The 22952-nt window shown below is 35.8% G+C and overlaps 1 protein-coding gene and 1 long non-coding RNA gene across 2 annotated transcripts in view; one reads left to right on the forward strand and one right to left on the reverse strand.

The window, feature by feature from the left end:
* gpc1b (glypican 1b) overlaps window positions 1–22952 on the reverse strand; it is a 90463-nt gene that overhangs the window by 21227 nt on the left and 46284 nt on the right. Inside the window, exon 3 of the mRNA XM_082173576.1 lies at window positions 9219–9610. Within this exon, the coding sequence (XP_082029702.1) occupies window positions 9219–9610 (392 nt within the window). The remainder of the gene's footprint in view (window positions 1–9218; window positions 9611–22952) is intronic.
* LOC309501576 lies at window positions 3063–5283 on the forward strand. Its single transcript, XR_014206926.1, has 3 exons — window positions 3063–3573; window positions 4073–4145; window positions 4236–5283. It is a non-coding gene; the product is annotated as an uncharacterized lncRNA (long non-coding RNA).

Raw genomic sequence — 22952 nt, forward strand, 5'->3', positions numbered from 1 at the left:
CCTTGCGATATTGCTCCATGCTTGTGCCTATTCGGCCATAGGCACGAGGCCGCAGGCCGAGTGCCGCACTGAAGCACTCGTTATTAAAGATTTTAAGAACTCTATAAAAACTCCATAGTAACCATATTTGACAACTACCAACCACCTAGTAACACCATAGCAACTACCAAAAATACCTTAGCAACCACCCTGAACACCCTAGCAACGTCTAGAAATGCTCTAGTAACCACCAAAAAACTCTAGCAACCACCCAGAACACCCTAGCAACTGCCTAGCAACCACCCAGAACACCTAGCAACTGCCTAGTAACCACCCAGAACACCCTAGCAACTGCCTAGCAATGCCCTAGCATCCACCCAGAATACCATAGCAACTGCCTAGCAACACCATAGCAACCACCTAGCAATGCCCTAGCAACCACCAAGAATACCCTAGCAACTGCCTAGCAACCACCAAGAATACCCTAGCAACTGCCTAGCAACCACCCAGAACACCTTAGCAACTGCCTAGCAACACCATAGCAACCACCCAGAAAACCCTAGCAACCACCACCTGGCAACAGCATCTTGCTAAAAACATGCTAGCAACATACTAATCATGCTAGCAACAAGCTAGCAACATGCTAATAATGCTAGCATTATGCTACCAACATGCTAATCAAGCTAGCATCATGCTAGCATTATGCTAATCAAGCTATCATAATGCTAGCAAAATGCTAATCAAGCTAGCATCATGCTAGCAACATGCTAATCAAGCTAGCATTATGCTAGAAACATGCTAATCATGTTAGCGTCTAGCTAAAAACATGCTAGCAACATGCTAATCATGCTAGCATCAAGCTACCAACATGCTAATCAAGCTAGCATCATGCTAAAATAATGCTAATCAAGCTAGCAACATGCTAATCAAGCTAGCATTATGCTAGCAACATGCTAATCATGTTAGCGTCTAGCTAAAAACATGCTAGCAACATGCTAATCATGCTAGCATCAAGCTACCAACATGCTAATCAATCTAGCATCATGCTAACATAATGCTAATCAAGCTAGCATCATGCAAGCAACATGCTAATCAAGCTAGCATTATGCTAGTAACATGCTAATCAATCTAGCATCATGCTAACATAATGCTAATCAAGCTAGCATCATGCAAGCAACATGCTAATCAAGCTAGCATTATGCTAGTAACATGCTAATCATGTTAGCGTCTAGCTAAAAACATGCTAGCAACATGCTAATCAAGCTAGCATCATGCTAACATAATGCTAGTCAAGCTAGCATCATGCTAGCAACATGCTAATCAAGCTAGCATCATGCTAGCAACATGCTAATCAAGCTAGCATCATGCTAGCAAAATGCTATTCAAGCTAGCATAATGCTAGCAACATGCTAATCATGTTAGCATCTGGCTAAAAACATGCTAGCAAAATGCTAATCATGCTAACATCTTGTTTAAAGCATGCTAGCAACATGCTAATCATGCTAGCATCATGCTACCAACATGCTAATCATGTTAACAACATGCTAATCATGCTAGCATCATTTTAACAACATGTTAATCATAGTAAATCATGCTGGAATGTGGTAAATCGTAGTAAATCATCTTAGAAACATGGTAAATCGTGGTAAATAATGCTAAAACGTGGTATATCATGGTATCACAACATGTTAATTGTGTTAGCATCTGCCCAGTGGCGAGTTTTGCCACTGCAAGCACCACTTCACATTTTCTTCAGGAAATGTACATTCTAGTGTTGTGATTACTATTCACCTAGACAAAACTTTGGCGCGTAACTCGCCCCACACCGTTTGTCACAGACCCCTGAATGAGGTGTCAAATCGACCGGTTTATTGAGGAGAGGTGTGCTATGACTTTTATAAGCGATCGAGTGTAAGATGTTCGTCTGGCGGGTGAAAAATTTGCCGAAAAATGTCCCATAGACTTAACATAGGCACAAAATTTGAAAAATCTTTTCTTTGGCTCAGAAGGTCATAGAGGCTTGGGGTTGGGCTCTTTTGATTCGTCCTATCAAGCAGCCAATAAGTAGTGACATAACAACTTCATTGCCACGCCCTAGCAACCAGTTACAGGCCCCTAGCAACCATTGAACAACCTTTATAAGCCATATCACAGTAACAAACCGTAAAAACACAGAGTTGGGCATTTTTTGACCCAGACCTGCAAATATTCTTTAAATATTACCCCATAAACTGTATAAACAAACCTTAGCAACCATTTGGAGTACCCTAGCAACCGTACAAACACATGAATAAGCTATATCTCAGCACCAGAACATCTTATAGACATGGGGGTGTGCTTGTTTGTTTCGGTTGGGAAACCAGTCTGTAAATATCATCATGGTAAATGTGTAACCACACCTTAGCAACCGTTTAAAGCTACCTAGCAACCATATTGCAACATATAGAAGCCATATTTCAGCTCCACAAAATCGTACAGACATGTTTGTTGGTTCGTATGCAATCATGTACCACACACTAGCAACCGAGAGGCGAGTTTTGCCACTGCAAGCACCACTTCACATTTTCTTCAGGAAATGTACATTCTAGTTATTATTATTATTATAGGCTACTTAAGTTTGATTCAGTATACATACCCAGGTGAAAAAGACGTACTATTAAATGTATTAAAAATGTACTTGAGTGTGTTTTTAGTAGACCTACAATACAAATATACTTTAATGCATTTGTAATACATTTAACAGTAGCCTATACGTCTTTTCACCTGGGTAGCTTACATTTATTTAGTATAGGCCTATTTTATTGATTAATTTAAACCTTAAACTACAACACTAAATAATTATAATATTAATAATATGAAGAAGAAGAACCAGGAGGAGAAAAGTTTTAAGTTAAAAGTTTTATTCTGTCACGAAACTGCTGCTCTCTCCTCTGCTGTCGTCGCTTCAGTGATCCTCGCGCTGCTCGCGCGCATTAAAGCCATCGATCAAAGCTCAGCTGATCGACGTCACAGGGTTTGAAAGTAACGGCTCCCCTCATCAAAGCTTCCGCCGTTTGTTCGGCTCTCCGTTACAAGGTTTGTAAACTCGCCAAATTAATATAAATACAGAGTCTACTCACTATATATTCAATCACACATATATATAAACTAAATGTATTATACAATACTACGTTTTTACAGTGTTTACCACTCGTTTATAGCACAGTATCTGGTATGAAGGTTTAGCCGCGATGCTAGATACGTTGATCTAATGAACAAATGGAAATTATTGACTTATTGTCTTAGATTGATTTAGTCATTAAATTCAACATGTACAACTGAGTCTTCAAATTGCTGATATAGCTTAATTTAGCTGATTCCTGCTGTCCTCATTGGCGTTTGTTATGAATAACAAAAGCCGGTTAATATAGTTTGGTCTGTTTTTGTTAAGCCTATCTTTACTTACAGGTGCCCTCATTCTCTCAAATACCATTTTAAAGCCATTTACTGGTCAATAAATATTTGAGAATAATCAGCTTTGTTCTTTTGTTTCCCCAGAACAACCAGTACATTTCTAAAATAATCTGAACATTTCAGTGGCAACATTGAATTACAGTAAGTTACAGTACTGCACCACATGCACGTACTTTATTACTATGAACTTTCTCTGTGTGAAATTGTATTGTTTGACTGTGTACTTGTGTTTTTTTAATCAGTTATTCTCTGAAAATCTTCCCTCATGCTCTCAAATCTCATTCATGTTACTCAGAAAAATAATATCACAGGTTTGGCGGCAATAATGCTATGCATTTTTTCTTATATCTTTATCATTTGCATTTGAATATAAGACATTTTAACTCTGAATTGACTTCAAGTTTAGTCTTTTTCGACAAAAAAAAGAGGAAAAAGCTATTATATGGCTTCAGAAGACTTACAACACAACCCATAACACATGAGTTGTGAACTCATTGATTATTTGGGATCTTTTCTGGGACATTTTTGGAGCTTAACCATTTTTACATAAATTGTTGCATTAAATTGAACTACACAAGTGTACATAAGAATGGTTTCATGAATGATTTACACAATTTCTTTCTGCTGGTGTTTCATGCAGTGAAATTGAATGGTGACGGGTTGCATTATGCCTGAGATCTGCTTTTGGGTTCCACAGACAGAGAGTCAAACAGGTTTGGAACGTCACAAGGCTGAGGAAATTATTTAAATTTGACAACTATCACTTTAATAACCTTATTAACAGTAAATGTTGTACTTTGCAGGGATCTCGGTAAGCTGAAATACAAGTTTGAACAAGAATAAAAATGCTCCTGTAGACCCGAAAATCACTGGACCATCCACCAGAAAAGAGGAAAAACAAATGGAAAACGAATCTGCTGTACCTTTTCACTTTTCTAACTCTTTAAGTACCTTGTGAAGATTTTATTATTGATTGCATTTTATGTTGCAGCGAGTAAAGGTGCAGTCACATTTTTGAATTTCGTGAAATTACACGGGCAAAAAAGTCCATTGACCATTGTCAGCAGTGTAGTGACGTAATGTATGAAGCACAGCTCACACAGGAGTCACTTTCAAGCAGCTTTCTGTTGGTCAAATCTAGCAAATTCCAGTGACCAACTTGGTCCCATAGTGACATTTTTTACCACAAACGAAATTGCTGATCGTGTGGATTCTTATTGAAATGACTGGGATTCTACTTCTCTGTCTCTATCTCTACTTCCTCTATCTTGTTTCATGAGAATACTCAACAACCATTTATGAACACTGTTGATTCAAGTCACACATTTAAGCTTTTCAAAAGGCATAGTGTACATTACAGTCTCCAGTCTAACGGCATCCCATACTTCAACATTTTATGATTCAAAATAGCTGAATAACTAATCATCAGAGATTTCGGTATAGAGATAAAGGTTAGGATCATAATTTTCAGGAATATTACAGCACAATGAGTGCATATTAGCACTGTTTGTTTGTTTTTGGCATCTGATAGAGCTTTTGGACTTGGAAACAGTGATGTCAGACTTACCATCGGACTGAAACACAAATGTTTTAAAGTTAAGTGAAGATGGACATTTTTAATTAATAAAAATAAAAAATAAAAACATTGATTTATTTCGTGGAACATATGTGTTTCCATGCATTTTGTTGAAATGTATTTTCTTGTATAGCCTTTTGCATTTACTTGGTTGATTATTCATGTTGCTTATGTATTATACAATTTCTTTTGTGTATTCATTGATATTAATCTATAGTTAGCTTTTTTTCCCGTGTGTATGGAAGTGTATGTATAAAAATGAATACAAAATATGTAATAAACAATTCTTATTTTGTATTTGGTTTAATTTGTTTATTATAATAGAAGTCAAAGGTAACCATAGTTAAAACATGAAATTAAATATAAAAAAAAATGAAATTTGGTTCCTGGAGGCACCCAAAGTGGTTCCACACAGTGCCTAATGTAAGAGTTCCTCAGGAAACTTGTGTGGTTCTTCAGAGAACCACCCCTTTTTAAAGGGTGCCTAGAGGATCTACAGACGGTTCCGCCGGTGTGGCAAAGTGAAGAACCCCAAAAGGTTCCTCCAGGCACCTTTTATTTTTACAGTGTGATTTGCTGCAATCAAAACGTGAAGTGTTACAGGTAAGCGCCAGCCAATGGGATTGACGCTTGTGCATTATGGCTAACAATATACATTATTTAGTCACCTAGTGCAAAATGTAATTGAATATGTGTGTTATGTGAAGTGCATTCTGGGATTTTCTTTTCCCTCTTACATGCTGGGGTTAAAAAGCATCTATTGCTCAGACAAAACAGACTGGAAATTGACTGCCAAACCAATCCTTTTCCCACCTTAGCTCGCGCACACACACACACACACACACACACACACACACACACACACACACACACACACACACACACACACACACACACACACACACACACACACACACACACTGCCCTTTTCAATATGCAGTGCTGGCAGTTTCTCTGTGTTGTCAACCTTGACTTACTTTGAAGAGGTCAGAGTCAGAGTTAGGTTCCCTTCACTACTCATTTAGATTTCAGGAGAGAAGAGAATTGAGAAGAGGAGAAGAAAAGCGGAGGAAAAGAATGAGAAGTAAACAACAGATAAACCAAAGTGGACAACAGGAATAATAAGAAATCAAAGATCTTTCTATCCTTTATCAGTGATAATGTAACATGTTTTTAACCTATGTGAAACTGTCTGAATCCCTTCCTAGTATGGAAACAAGCTGCTTGGTTCAACACGGTTTGGAACGACGCGAGAGTGAGTAAATAATGATAAGATTGTTTATTTTTGGGTGAACTATTTCTTGCTAATAGAAGTTTCAAGGGTTGAGAGAATGAGAAGGCCTTGCCCAGAATAACATTTCTGCACAATCATATTTTCACCTTTTTCAACAACTAATGTAAGAAAAGGCTATATCTATTGTTCGCTGAATGACACTGATCAAACGCACTAAATTTGTATTCTCTCTCATTATAAAGCATTGAGAATTCTGATTCTTCACAGTGAATCACTTTATTGAGATAATGATTCACTTCATTAAAAAAACTTGATTTTCTGAGTCATTTGAGACCACACATGGGCATCTTACATCATTTTGAAGTGATCATTTAAAAAATATATATATTTATTACAATAATAAACATATCAAATAGTATTATGTACATACGGTATATTGCAATAATAAATAGTAGGGCTGGGTTAAAAATATTGATTTCTCGATTTTAATTGATTCTCATTGTGATGAACCAATATCGATTCTTAAATCCCAAGAATCAATATTTTAGTCTGTTTTCAGTTGATGAATGAACTTTGTGAAATTTGTGTCAACACCTAGTCCTAATAATTAAATATATACAAAATAATATATTTGATCAAATTATGCTATTTATGACTAAAAGTCAGATGTAATACCAGTAATAAAAATAAATAAATAATAATAATTTAATAATTTATTTATTTTAATTATCATTATATAAAACATTTAGTCAAAAGCATCTTTTGATAAAATATTATATTATTTTGCTTAATATACAAGAAAACAAAAGGAAATCCCGCATACTCAATACTTGCAAAAAGTATAAGACAAATATTTATTAGCAACGTTTCGGTCTCATACGGCGTATATGCCTGACGAAGGTCATGAGACCGAAACGTTGCTAATAAATATTTTTTGATACTTTTCGCAAGAATTGATAGTGTGTGGGATTTCCTTTTGTTTTTTAGATTTTTTACTTTCCTGCTTTTTTTTAACCTTCAGTCATATCTGAGATAATTAAAAATAATAATAATCGCCAACTGTTGTTGAACTACTACAGTAAATATAAGTAGCTTGCCGTTTCCTCTCCAACTGGTGAGTAAACTCCAAAATATCAATGAATGAGAGTCAGGTTGGTTTGATCTATCACTACACTTACTGTCTCCCTGCAATGTAATATATTGCAATAATAGGGCCATGTGCTATGTCTGCGGTACATTTTAGGTTTCATTAACCTTTTTGACTTTAACATGTCAGAATATACAGGCACTTTTATTGGCTAAGGAAATGGGGTTTTGCCTCCAAGGATTTCAAACAACAATAAATGGTCTTTACAAGGAACGAAGTAGAGTTTGGATGAACCTGTAAAGGCTGAAGTTGAGAGCATCTCTCCATCTAATGTCTACATTAATTGGATAGATGCAATACTTTTGTTGCAGTGTGTCTGTGTGTGTGGGTGTGTTTGTATGTACATTGATTGCCACAGCCTCAGGGATATTCATTTTGTCTTGTTTTCCTGATGCATTGATCCTACGCGGTTTCCACCAATGCTTCAACATGCGTTTGTGTCTGTTTGTGTCTCGGTTCAAGGTGGTATTGGGTTTGTGCATTGCCACAGGTATAAAATACGAATACAATGAATACTGAGAAGGAAATCTTTCTGAAATCTATAACCAGGCGCGAAACAACAAGTTTCCAGTATCAAGATATTTGTCTGTCCTTCGTGAAATCAGAGCCAGTCCCGACATATTTGATGTTTAAAGGAATAGTTCACACCAAAATGCTAAATTATGTACTAAACCCTGCTGTTTCAAACCGGCATGCTGTTAATATAGTGCACAAGTTATATGGATCACTTTTATGATATGGTACTTTTACTGTTGACATTCACTATAAGCTTGTTTTATTGCAAGAGATGTGTGGTGATTCTTCTGTAATTTCTAATTTTGTGTTCCAAAGAAATAACCACATATGGGAATCATGTGAGAGTAAATAAATAATAAAAAAAAAAAAAAACCAGTAATAATTAACATTTTGAACGGGAGTGTAGCTGTATATAAAAGGGATTGTTTGCCATCCCTTTAGCTACACTCCCGTTCAAAAGTTTGGGACCTATAACATTTTTAAAGGTGTTTTTTTTTTTTTCAGCAAGGGCACAAAAGTGTCAAAAGTGACAGTAAAGACGAGGGGTCTTTATCACAGTTTCCATTAAAATACTAAGCAGAACAACTGTTTTCAACATTGATAATAATAAGACATGTTTCTTGGGCAGCAAATCAGCATATTAGAATGATTTCTGAAGGATCATGTGACACTGAAGACTGGAGTAATGATGCTGAAAATTCAGCTTTGCCATCACAGGAATAAATTACATATTCAAATAAAAAAACAGTTATTTTAAATTGTAATAATACAGTGTTTCACACTCTTAACTGTTTTTACTGTATTTTTTTTTTTTTATCAAAAAAAATGCAGCCTTGTTGAGCAAAAAAAAAAAAAAAAAAAAAATCTTATATAATTTTTTTTTTTTTTTTTTTTTTTTTATAAAAAAAAAACAATTAATCGAAGGACCCCAAACTTTTGAACGGCAGGGTATACACTGTAAAAAATAATCCTGTAAAAAAAAAAACGGTAAACTACTGGCAGCTGTGGTTCCCAGCATCATACTGTAAAAATATGGTGTGTTACTGTTTTTGAAATTAACAGCTAAATACCGTTTTGTCAGCTACAGTATAAAACTGTAATTTAACAGCACATAGCTGTAGCTGACAAAACAGTATTTAGCTGTATCGCTGGACCGATGAGCTATCATGATATAAACTGGGCTACTCAGTGCAAAGTGATGGAAAAAGCAGCCAAGTAACAGGCAAAATGTCTCTATATCAAGGTGGTTGGGACAAAACATTAGTTTATGGTGGAAAAGTTATTTGAAGACACAGAGAGTGAAAGTTCCCTACCTGTGAAACCTTCCGGACCGCTTCGCCGCTGATCACCAGACCCTGCGCGAATGTTCTGGCAGCAATAACCGTGCGTGTGACTTTGGTCTTGAGCTCTCTGGGAGTGTCTCCAAAGGGCTTCAGCGTTTCTGACTGCTTGGCTACACACTCCAGATACTCCTCTCCAATACTATACTGAGGGTTTAAAGCTTTAAAGAGTCTTTCCAGCAGACGCGCCCAGAATTCATTCAGAGCCTCCTCGAGATTGAGGTTGGCCCCTCGATAGTAGCGCCGGAGGTCTGAGTACAGATCCTGAAACACCTTTGTCATTTGGGAGAAGAGAGGTCCAAACCCACTCTGGAAGGAAGTCTGGAGTGATGCTTCAGAACGATTCAACAGCTCCAAGAAATAATCTGGAAACACACACACACAAACAAACACAAGAACATTAGAGCAGTGATTCAACTTTGGAAAGCTCAAGGGCCACACTCCTAATAAAAAACTAAACAAAACATTGGCCTGGTTTCACAGATAGGGTTTAGACTAAGCCAGGATCAGGCCTTAGTTCAGTTAGGGCAGACAGTTAGTTCAGGATGACCAATATTTTATATAAAAAATATTTTTATATTACAGTATATATCAAATAAAAAAATATTTATAAGTAAAAAGTATATTTATGTGTGTTGTCCATTAATAGATGCATTTATATTTAATTACAATAAATCACATAACCACGTACTCATAATAATAAGTCAAGTAAATTACATAATCACTTCATCTCATTTGATTATTTCCTTATTTGGAGGAATTTGATGGATGCACCCAAAAGATAAGATTATTCATAACAAATAAACCAAATTAAATGAAAATGTAGGATTAATTGAGTATGTTTTACAAGAAAATACCATTTCAGTCTTTCTACTAAAATGTAATGTTTAATTCAATGTTACTTATTATTTCTGAGATTTACAAGCAATGTCTGACCATTTTTTCCCCATTTTTTTTCTTCATAAAATAAATGTAACTGAAAAAAATTTCAGCTAGTTGCCAAGACAACATTCCTCATTTTAATTCAGTTTAACCTAATGCACTAAAATAAAAAAAATAAAAAAATATATGGACATTTTAAAGAAGAAAAAATGAAAAAATAAACATCAAAATTACTAAAACTTTAACTAAAATGAAATCAGAAAATATAAAAATAAAAACTGATTCAAATTATTAATAAAAACTATAATATCTACATTATACTAAAATTAAAATAACTATAATAGAATTAAAAGACAAAACATCTCAAAACAGTAATGCATTATAAATCTGATTGGATGAGGCACTATTAAGAATGCAATGTCACAAATCAATTATAGCAGTGCAGCCAATAGGTAAATGCACTTTTTCTCTATTTGGGTGCAAGCTCCAAAAATGTGGATATAGTCTTTCTGCAATTAAATTTTTTTTTTAAATACTAATAATAATAAATAAATGAAAAAAAAAAAAAGAAGGGAGAAATCATTCGCCAGAATCATTCATTAATCTAGCTAAAGTTATTTATTCCCCACATAAAATCACCAAAGACACGTTGAAACACATCTATAGGTAAAATTACATCCTTAGTCAATAGACAACAGTCAGATGTGTAGTTTGTGTACCAACACAATGAGAGGCAATGAATGAGTTTTTACACACACACACACACACACACACACACACACACACACACACACACACACACACACACACACACACACACACACACACACTTACTCGCATGCAAAAATGTTCAAAGACAAAGGCGATAAGTGTGAATTTTGTTATGTAACCCAGTGATATCATAAGCTCACAATAACCCATCATATCAATCAATCACACATTACCCAAGAGAGAGTGTTAAAGTACAGAATGAATGATACTCTGCATCAGAAATGTAACACTTCCCAACTGCTGTATATTGTATATGAAAAACAGCACACCAAAAGAAAAGTATGTCCAAATACATAATATTTGAAAACAGTATGCGAAAAGTCCCCTGATGGCCTACTACTTCTGTCAGCATTCTGAAGTTCGCATCCGATGGACACTTTACTGTCCCATGAGGCCACGGGAGAGGATTTATGAATGGCTGTGAAGCGACACAACTGACAGGTCATGTGACAGTAACAACATGGCGGATGTAGTACGTCTGAATTTCATTCACACTACCCATATTCATACTATAGGCGGATCTTTTGTGACGTCATTGTTTATGTTTGTCGCGTTGCATCATGGGAATCGTGTGGCAGGAAACACCGCTAGATACCTCTAATTTGATTGTTTTGCACGTTTGGAGGAGGATTTAGAGAAGAGGATGGTTCACTCTTGCTGTGTGGTCGAGTACGGCTCGTTGGGGGCCTGATAAAAAGTTTTTTCGAATTCCCTCCGAAAAGGATCACGAAAAACGAAAGAAATGGTTGCGTGCAATTAGGCGATTGAACCTGGACGCTCCGAAGAAAGCCTGGATTCCTGCAGCTAACGTTACTGATCGAGTTTGTGAGGCTCATTTTGTTCATGGTAGGCCTAAGTCTTAGTGACTATGTATTTATAGAAGATTGAATAAAAAAAATAAATAAAACTGAGTCAAATCAACCGAGTCATATGTTTTCGCGTTCTGATTCAGGTGTCCCAAACCGCGATCCACAGCACCCAGACTATGTTCCTCACATCAAAATGGGCTATTCTGGATCGCAAAACTTAAAAGCAAAAGAAAAGGCTGTTCTAACCTCTGCTTTTAGCACGATCACTGCTTTCTGTTTGGCAGAAAAGATCGGCCCAACTTTTTGAAAAACAAAATAATCATAGGCCTCCAGACTTTTGAAAGCCTTTAATCTTTCATGAGTGAAGGGTCCAGGGGTTTCTATTAAATAAGAATAAATGTCTCCCCAGCAGATTGGTGGCCAAGACACGGGCAAGTCGGACCAATGTTTTTTGTCATCCCAGATCTCATATGGGCTTTGAATAACTTCGATTTTGTCACCAATACAAATTTTGAGCTTCTCTCCAAACCTCCTCCGGTCTTCAGATGTTAAAGTGCTTATATATTGTGGATTTCGCCCGCTAACTCTCTTGAAAGTGCTCGTCGCGTCTTTACTGCCCGCAATACTGTTTGTTTTGTTGCCACACAACCACTCGCGCATGCGTACAAAGATGTCAACAAAGATCCTCCTATAGAGCGTACTTTTTAACGGTCGTGAAGTAAATTCAAATTCAAATGTAGAACCTACTCACACAGAATGTGATTTCAGACGCAGCGATTGAAACTGGATAGGGGTGCAGGAATTATGTAAATGAGTCTAAAAAAACATTTTCCCTGAAAGTTTGAATTAGAATAATTTGTAAGATTGTGATTATAAGCATAACATTTCTGTTCTGAGGGCAGACATCACTTTCTTTATTCCTCACTGGATTTCATCCACAACGTGTAACATTTTAAAACAACATTCGGTGGCTGGTCCCCACAATGAAGGTGATCTCAGGTTTTACTATCCTTTTTTTTTTTTTTTTTTACAAAGGTTTTACAAAGTATATTAAACCTGTACACACACACGCACACAAAATTAATAACGATGAACCCTAACACGGTAAAAATTTATCTTCCTAAATCCTATACAATTTCTATTCCTACTTTTTATATGTGTGTTCAGAGATCTTCCCTAGATTGCACCAATGGGATTATGTCTCTACAAATACTTTCATGATGAAATACCGAGCAGTGTGCTAAATAAGACCTCTTTGTGCCCTACATCTGATTAAGTCCACATTAATCATACTTTTGAAATGGCCCAACAAATGCTATGTAAAGGATAGTGCACACAGACTTGATGAAGAATTTCAAAACATCCATATTAAACAGATCATCGACCATTACGTTTTTCCAGCTGTCCTTTCTTGTTGAAATGACTGTTTCTGGACTCTAAATCCCATCACATTCACGTCCCCCTGCACTGTGAGGATCCCACATTCATTATCTCTCTTCACGCTTCAATGGACACTTTTCTCACCTTTCATATTTTCATTTAAAGCCTCTCCGAAGAGTGTTACCATTGATCCAGGTGAGCCTATCTTCACTCCCTGTCCTCCGAACGCAGGTTTTCAAAGTCTGATTCATAACATGACAGTCCGCAGGGCAGAAATCTCACTCTCCTTGCATATTTGTTTGTTCTTTATTATAAAGGCATGACAATAGTTTTGATCAAAAACACAAAAGAAAATAAACTTTAATAAACTTAAAATGTATGACACAAACAAATATGACACATATATATTGATACTTTAATGGCTTATCAATGTTAGCACCATAAAGTAAAATGTAAATATATAAATGTGATAGTTTAATTCATAGATTAAAATGCATTATGCAAAAAATGCAACTATACTAACATTTTATATATGTGACCCATGACCACAAAACCAGTCACATGGGTACATTTTTTGAAATTGAGATTTATACATAATCTAAAAAACAATTCAAATAAAAAATTTTTTTAAAAAAAAGCTTTCCATTGATGTTTGTTAGGATATAACAATATTTGGTCGAGATACAACTATTGGAAAATCTGGAATCTGAGAAAATCGCCTTTAAAGTTGTCCATTTATGTCCCCGACTGTGCTGCATTCACTCACAAAAATAAATGTTTTATATATTTACGGTAGGAAATTTACAAAATATTTTCATGGAACATGATCTTTACTTAATATCCTAATGATTTTTGGCATAAATGAAAATCGATCATTTTGACCCATACAATGTATTGTTGGCTATTGCCACAAATATACCTGTTCGACTTATGACTGGTTTTGTGATCCAGGGTCACATATACTAATATATATAAATATATATAATGTTAAACTAAACATTAACTGAAATAAAATAAAATAAAATATAAAGAACTTTCATTTCAGCTAGATGTCAAGGCAAAATTTCCAAATTTAATTTAGCTTAACATGATGTAATAAAATAACTATAGACATTTTTTTTTTTTTACTTAAAACAAAATTACTACAATCTACAATTAAAACAAAATTAAAAAGAAAATATTAATAAAAACTATAACAGTATCTTAATGATACATATATGTATGCATTATTTTCAGGTCAAAGTTTTAAATTTAACATATAAGAAGATATTTTTGGTGTCCAAATTGTACGTGTTCAACAAAAGAATATCCCATTAAGTGTCTGATTATGGGGGGTCAATGTATCAGGTGAACATCCTGACTTTAAATAAAGAGAAACTGATATAAAAAAGAAAAAGAAAAAAGGAAGGCCATGAAAGGTAGATCCTCGGTTCTTTATATTCCTGTCACACTCGTCTGACCCTCCATCCCCTCACTACACCCCTCTCTCCCTCTCCGCCATCTATCTCTCTGACAGGCGTGCAGGCGTAATGATATCAGTGGCGTCGTAACAGAACACGCGGGCTGTTAATTTGCGGCCGAGCCCGTGATGGAGAGACAAGCAGCTGGGGACCACAGAGTGATGGAATGAGAGGAGGGAGAGAGGGAAGGGATGAAAAGAAGAGAGGGATTTGGATGTGATTACATGTAATTGTATTTGTGCATTCTGACAAAGTGCTGAATGGATGAATTTATGGAGTACCAGCCCTCCCTCATTTTATTCAATATTTTAAATTAATGCACACACAGAGACATTTGAAGCTGTATTGGTAAGGACCTTTCATAGTAGCAATATTTACTTTAGCAAACCCAACTACTACTAAAGGCCAGTTCACAGCAAAAACAATAACTACAACAATAACTATAGTGTCCACACCAATGGGCGATAACCTATTGTAAGTGCACTCTGCAGTTTTGTCATCCGCTGCTTTAAATGCTCGAGCTCTTTAATGACGCTTTATTATTCATCATCTGGACAAAATCAATGAGAACATAACCCTCTGTATCATTCCTCTGTGTCGTTATCGTAATAATGGTGGTATGGACTTCACTATTCTCCTAGAATTAGAATGATCCTCAAAACTTGATTTGATTTATCAAAACTTGGTTACTTGACAGTGATTGGTGTGAACGGGCTTTAACCCTCACAAACACCTGTAGACATTATGCAGTTTAAAGGTGCAGTATGTAATATTGACAGCTAGCGGTTGAAACTGGTACTGCAGTCCAAAATCTAAATATTGGAGAGGGTTGTTTCTCTCATCATCAGACTCGGCGCTCACGGGGGTGGCCAGATTGAAAACGCACAACAAGAATGAGCGCAATTGACAATGGAAAGCGACAAGTCTTACACTGTAAGTTGATCGACATTTACGGAAACTAAAACTGTTTAGATGAGCTTAAACATGGTTAACCCTCTGGGGACCAAAAACGCGCCCGCGCGTTTTGCTCGTTTTTTTTTTTAGCAATGAAAAATAAACACAAAATGCTCTGTTAATTTTGATCTTTCATTTTCGTGTAATACATCAATCGATCCTGTTCAGTTTCTATTTTTTTTCTGTATACTCACAATACAAATAAAGTGTTTTGCTTTTTGACAAATAAAGAAAAACTTACATGATGCTATTTCTGCCTTCTCTCTGTCAGTAAACTCCCATTTGAAACGCGTTCGAAAATTATCTATAACTCCGCGAAAATTCAGTCAAACAGGCAAACAGACCCACGGGCATAAAGCTTGAGATCGCAGCTTTTAAATGAAGTAATTTATATAAAAAACAAATATTATCAGCTTCTGTAATCTGTATAAAAAGAGAGCGACTCCAGTCGAGCTCATTAGGAGCCATTCAAAAGTAATGTGACCACTCCCCGGAGAGCGCGTGCTATTCAAACGCAAATTCTGAGAACCATTTCAGTCTGTGAAACGCCCCCACATCAGCTGTAAACAAAGAGGCATAATATAGCCTACCTTATGGAGAAAATTTTCCGTGCTGATATGAGGAGTAGATCCCGCTGAGGAGTGAGGTAGGCTAAGTTATCCTTTCTCAAGTGTTAATGTGGAATAACGTTATGGAATAACGTTGTAGGCTTATGTAAACAAAAAGATGAATCGCGTTTCTATAATATGAATCGCGCGTCTATTTGTAAAGACTGTTTAGCCTAAATATGAATCGCGCGTCTGTGTGTGAAAGAATAAACTGCTTTTACAGTTACAGTTACTGCGTTACAGTCAGGCGAAGTATGAAAGACAACATTTTGTTGACTAGATTTGGGTACAGTTTTTACTGTAGAATATACTGTCACATCAAATAAGCTTTTCTGAATATATATAAAATACTATTTTGTCAAAAATAAAGTCATAGACTAAGATCGTCCAATGTTGGCTATATTCAAACTAATGAATACATATGATAAAATGTAGGCCTATAATCTTTTTTTTTTTTTTTTTACAAAGAAAGAGTACTTTTTTGCAGAAATATTGCTGAAATTGTAATTATTGTTGTAATTGTAACCTTTTTAATAAAATAGCAAAACATATTTACAAGATAGATGTAAGCAAAATCTTAAATGGTCAATATAAGTCTTCTTCAAAATATATATTTTGTCTTTGCATTGTGGCTCAGTCAGTGTCACACCTGAATGAATGGCTAATTATGCAGAGTCATTATGCAGAGTGGGTGGGACTAAGGTGTAAACTACTCCTCCCCCTCGCATATTGGCTTTCCAAGCAAAACCTGTTTTACACCATTTAAATCAATGTATTTTTTTTTGTGAACGATAAAGCAAGACTATTTTCACATAATTTTGAAGCTAGAACTGAAAGGGACAACATCCATTAGTCAAAAGTCTTGTGGGCACATATTTTGTATGAGTTTTGTGGTCTTATTTCAGCAACTTTCATTTTTATTTTTTTAAATAACCACGCATAAACATTATTCTCTTAAAAATACAAACATCTACATACATGTTGCTCGCATATTATGGTAGGCCTGTTTGTGCTATATAGAGTGAATTTACACCTTTGCCATTAACATGTTTATAAATAACTGAAAAAAGCACAAATGTCAGAGCATGTCAGAACATCTCAAGGGCCCCAAAAACAGCTTGGTCCCCAGAGGGTTAAACAGTGAATAAGAACAAACATAACAATTGTACAGCAGACCATAGACTATATAATTAATTTCAGATACATTACATTCATCTTAAACCTAAATACATTATTTGTCCCAGTTTTGAATGACAGAACAAAACAATAGAATAGAATAGAATAGAATAGAATAGAACTGAATAGAACTGAATAGAAGAGATGTGAAATAAAAGATGAATGTAAAATTAATTGAAATTTTCATAAACTTGACCCTTACACAACAACACAAGCACACACACACACTTTTTCCACTTGTCCTGTGAAAGGGCGCAGGGTCCATCACATAAGCCGAAGAGTTCTGATTGGGTCTTGAACCCACATACGGCGGAGAAGAGCCACAGCTGAAAGGTCATGTTCTTCACCTACGGGTCTGTCTACACCTAGTATCAGAGATCATGCATTTGGAATGTACATGAATTTCAGGAGCTTAATGGTCACATTAAAGCCTCCTTCAGTGGAGCTTGTAAACTCTAGCTCTGTCTGAAGGGTCTTAAATCAGACAGTACACCAGCTGTGGCCTGAATCTCCTCCTGATAACATGCATGTCAACCGAGTCTCCACAGGTGCACACACAGGTGGACCTACAAGTCAATGGAGCCTATGGTACTATACTAACGTTCAAAAGTTTGGGGTCAGTAAGATTAATCCTTTTATTCAGCAAGGATGCATTAAATTGGTGACACTAAAGACAAAATGCTGTTTTTTTTTTTACTTTCTGTTCATTAAAGAATTGTAAAAAAATATATATATATCATGATTTCCATAAAATAATTAAGCAATATTTTTTTAAGAAATGTATCTTAAGTATCAAATCCGCATATTATAATTATTTCTGAAGGATCATGTGACACTGAAGACTGGAGTAATGATGCTGGGAAATTTAGCTATGCCATCACAGGAATAAATTACATTTTAAAACATTAAAATAGAAAACAGTTATTGCAAAAATATTACTGTTTTTACTAGCCTAGAAATCTAGACGCACCCTAGCGGCAGCAAAATTATTTTGCAGCCAGGGTCAGTCTAGCAACTCTCAATAGACCTTTTTGCTGCAAAAACCTAAATTGGGTCAGGCCAATCACGTCGTGTATAGAGTAGGCGGGGGCGGGCTTAACATATGACGACAGAGTTGTGACGGTTCCTGCTACTTGAAAACAAAGAATGACGGCTGCTGCGGATGGAGAACAGCGGTCTTTCGAATCGGCTTTGACCGCAACTCTGGAGGACTTGGAGTTAAGTTTTTCTTTGAGAAAAGAACAAAGAACGGCACTTAAGTCATTCTTAAAAAAAGGAAGATGTGTTCATAGTTTTGTCGGCCAGATTTAAAAGTTGAATCTATCAACTAACGTTAGCTCCGCTGTTGGGAAAACGCTCTGGTTGGTTGAAGCGCTGTCCTATTGCGTGCAGAGGGAATTTGAAAGACAGCCGTTTATCCCGCCCCTCGGATTGACCGTGTCTATGGTGAGTTGCCAGACTAAACATCTTGATGTACGTCTGGCTTGCCAGGCTATGTTTTTACTGTATTTGTTATCAAATAAATGCAGCCTTGGTGAGCAAACGTCTTTCAAAAACATTAAAAAATCCCAAGATTTTGAATGGTAGTGTACAGAGAGAGATTCATTAAAGCAATAAGCAATAAGGGTGGTGGAGGGTTGTGATCCAAAAAAAAAAAAAAAAAAAAAAAAGTATTTTAAATCACTATGTATTTGTTTTAGCATTTATATATCTCCAATTAACAGGAAGACTATTCATGTTTAAGGTTTTCACCCAAACATATATGCACAGTACTTTGGCCAGCAACCATTTTGGCATTTGGAAAAAGAAGGAGTGTAAAGAAAAGAGGAAACAGAATCATAACATAAAACCTGTCACTGCTCCTCATAAACTTGTGTGTGTGTGTGTGTGTGTGTGTGTGAGGGAGAGAGAAATGTCTCTGGGATCATAGGTCTGTATCACTGCAGGTCTTCCTCAACATTTATTCATTTTACATTTATTTTTTAATTTTGCTGACGCTTTTATCCAAAGCGTCTTTAATTCAAAGCGACTTACAAATTATATTCTTACTTAACATTATTTGCATGCCAACATGAAACGGCCAATAAGGATGGGCGACAGAGCAGCTGTCCTTGTGGCAGATGACATCATCAGAGGTGACCTTCAACAGGAAATTGTTTTCCTGGATGACTCCGTGTAATTGAAAATATTATTTCAGTAAATCAGCACTTAAATTGCTCAGCTGCTATTTACAATCAGGACTAAATGTATTCAGATAAGAAAATATCACAGATTAAATCTGCAGTGATTCAGACAAAGGCACTTGAGAACAAGAAAAGTCGTAAATTGAACAATGATCTGATAAACGAGATTTATTATCTTCACTGCATGCGTTTTGATTAGTTGCCTTTACCACAGACATGTAAATCTTTGGGCCTGCTGCAACTTGAATTTGATTGTCTTTTGAAAGTCTTTTTCTATCACTTCTGTTTAGCTTTATATCAAAATGTGGCCAAACGTTTTCAACGTACGTGTCTGAGTCTGATACATTCAGAAACCATCTCTACAGCGAAAAGCCACTCAAATTCCTAAAACTACTGAGAATCTCCTCACCCTTACAGAGAATCCAGCACCCAGCACATGCACACAGACGCACACACACACACACACACACACACACACACACACACACACACACACACACACACACACACACACACACACACACACACACACACACACACACACACACACACACACACACACACACACACACACACACACACATCGAGAGCCATACTTAACCTCCTAAAACAGACTCATAACAGCTCATTATGCTCTAACATACTTTTAGCTGTGATTCTAAGAAGACAAAACAAACTCTCTAGGAGACAAACCTTTCAACACATAATGAATAAAAAACCCAATCATACACATACCTGATGACAGACACAACTAAACAGACAGTAAAAGAGGAGGAGTGGTGTATGAAATGATTATTAGATTTACATCTCCTAAGGATAGAAAGATGATGGGTGGATGAAAGACAGACATGATAGAATGATGACAGACAGACAGACAGACAGACAAACAGGTAGGTAGGTAGATAGATAGATAGATAGATAGATAGATAGATAGATAGATAGATAGATAGATAGATAGATAGATAGATAGATAAAGATAGATAAAGATAGATAGATAGATAGATAGATAGATAGATAGATAGATAGATAGATAGATAGATAGATAGATAGATAGATAGATAGATAGATAGATCAGCAGATAGGCACTATTCTCTTTACTGCCAGTTTTCTCTTTTTAGAATTTATTTTATTTTTTATTTTTTACAAAGCTATTAAACTAAACTAGAAACATGTGAGAGAAAATGAAATCGATGTGGAAATGACAACAGCCCTTCAGATTTATGATTTAAGAGATGGGCCCTAGGTTGCTGTAAATTGATCTCGTTTTGCAGTTAGTAAGGGGTGAAAACTGGAAACAAATGTTAGCGTCTTTGACAGCACGCATGATTCAGAGAGGCTGTTTTATAATGTTTATAATAAATATTGTCACATTTTACACTGTTACTGCCTTTAGTCTTTCAAATCTTACATAAATAGCTGCACACACACACACACACACAGACACACACACACACAGACACACACACACACACACACACACACACAGACACACACACACACACACACACACACACACACACACACACACACACACACACACACACACACACACACACACACACACACACACACACACACACACACACACACACACACACACACACACACACACACACACACACACACACACACACACACACACACAGGGTTTAATCCACCATCACTGCTTACTGTGCTGCCAAGCATAATTCATGCTGGGAAACACACACTGACCAGATCTCCTCCCTGTGCAACAGCACTTTGGAAATAATCACAGTTCAAGCATTCTCACCACAAACACACTACAACATGTGTGTGTGAGAGAGTGTGTTTGTACACACACACAGGATTCCTGGAGGTGAGCTGGCAGAGACATGCTTTAAACCCCAAAATTGGCACTTATGAACTCCAGAACAACAGAGACACTGACATTTTTCAACTTTAAGTACCAAAGTCACCAACTGTACAACATATTTTTAAAAACAGTACAAGAGAGAGATTCTATAAATATTTCTTCAGCTTTTAACATTCACATTCAACAATGATTCTGGAGATTAATAAATCTTTGAAAAGCGCTATATCTTATGCCTGTTCTCTATTCTACTTTTTTGTTCTGCTTGCCAATAAAATTAATCAAATGCGACATTTGGCTAGGATCATGATTAGGATGCCAGACCTACACAAACCCATCTGTTGACCTTTATTTTTATTATAATTATTATTATTATACCTCTCAATGTCAAGAAATGCCCTGGTTATGTTTTACCTTTCTAAATATGTAAATAAATAAATAAGAACTGTATATTATTAATATTATTTTAATATAACAAAATTATATTTTGCATTAAGAAAATCAAGTATTTTTTAAAAATTATTATTGTTTGCATTATGACATTATTTTAATTTAGTTTATACTTATTGAAATACCCATGTCTAGTAAGTATGTACACCACAGTACTGTAGTATTATTGCAATGCCTGTAACTTTTTAAATAATTTTTTTTAAATATCCAGACAGTGATTTTTTAATTACTGTATCACAATAACAAGAAATACATTTTTATTTCTTTAAAGAAATGAGAATTTAAGAGGAAAATGCACTTGAATGAAAATAATATCAATGCAAAAAAAAATAAAAAAACTTAATTGTTTTTAAAATAGGCTTTGATTTCTTAATGCAAAATATAATTTCTTTTTTATTCTTTTGTGAGAATTCCCCCATCCAAAACTGCAAAACACACACATTTAATGCATGTAATTGTGTGAAGGATGCTTTGATGATTGAGAAGTTGTTTAACTCTTAGAGAAAGAGCTAATCAAATAAATCTCACACCCACACACACTGAGCAAAAACACTGATTAAGATGCATTGCCTACACACACAGAGAGAGAGAAAGAAATAATTATGAAGCAAGAGAAAGTTAAATGAAAGTACATAATATATATATATATACATATAACGTTTTTGGGCTTGATCTCCATCTCTCCAAACACAATCACTCAGGTAAACAGCATGAATAATATCCACACTCACAGTATTCAGCAGGCTTGAGGGTAAGTGACAAATCCACACACAAACACACACACACACACACACACACACACACACACACACACACACACACACCATCTGTCTAATGCCACGGAGGTTTTAACTGTGCTGCTCTGAGATATCAAGCACAGGTTTGTTGGGCAAGCATGCCACCCTCTTAGAGAAAAAGGTTCTATATAGAACCTTAGGGTTCTTGACTCAATTTGTAAGAAGCCTTTATGCCAGTTCTAAAGGAGAAATGTCTTAAATGATTGCATACAACTTATTTCATTTTTTTCCATAGTGATCAAGTATGTTTACAAGCTGTGTAATTCATCAAATTTGATCAAAATAAAAACAATTGCATTAAAACTAATTATAAGAATCAACAAATTCCATAACATGATCCCATGATCAGAACCCCTAAAAGGTTCTATATTATGAAGAACCTGCAGAACCCTTTAAGGTTAGAACA

The sequence above is a fragment of the Leuciscus leuciscus genome (genome assembly GCF_965113295.1).
Source record: "Leuciscus leuciscus genome assembly, chromosome: 6".
Classification (NCBI taxonomy): Eukaryota; Metazoa; Chordata; class Actinopteri; order Cypriniformes; family Leuciscidae; genus Leuciscus; species Leuciscus leuciscus.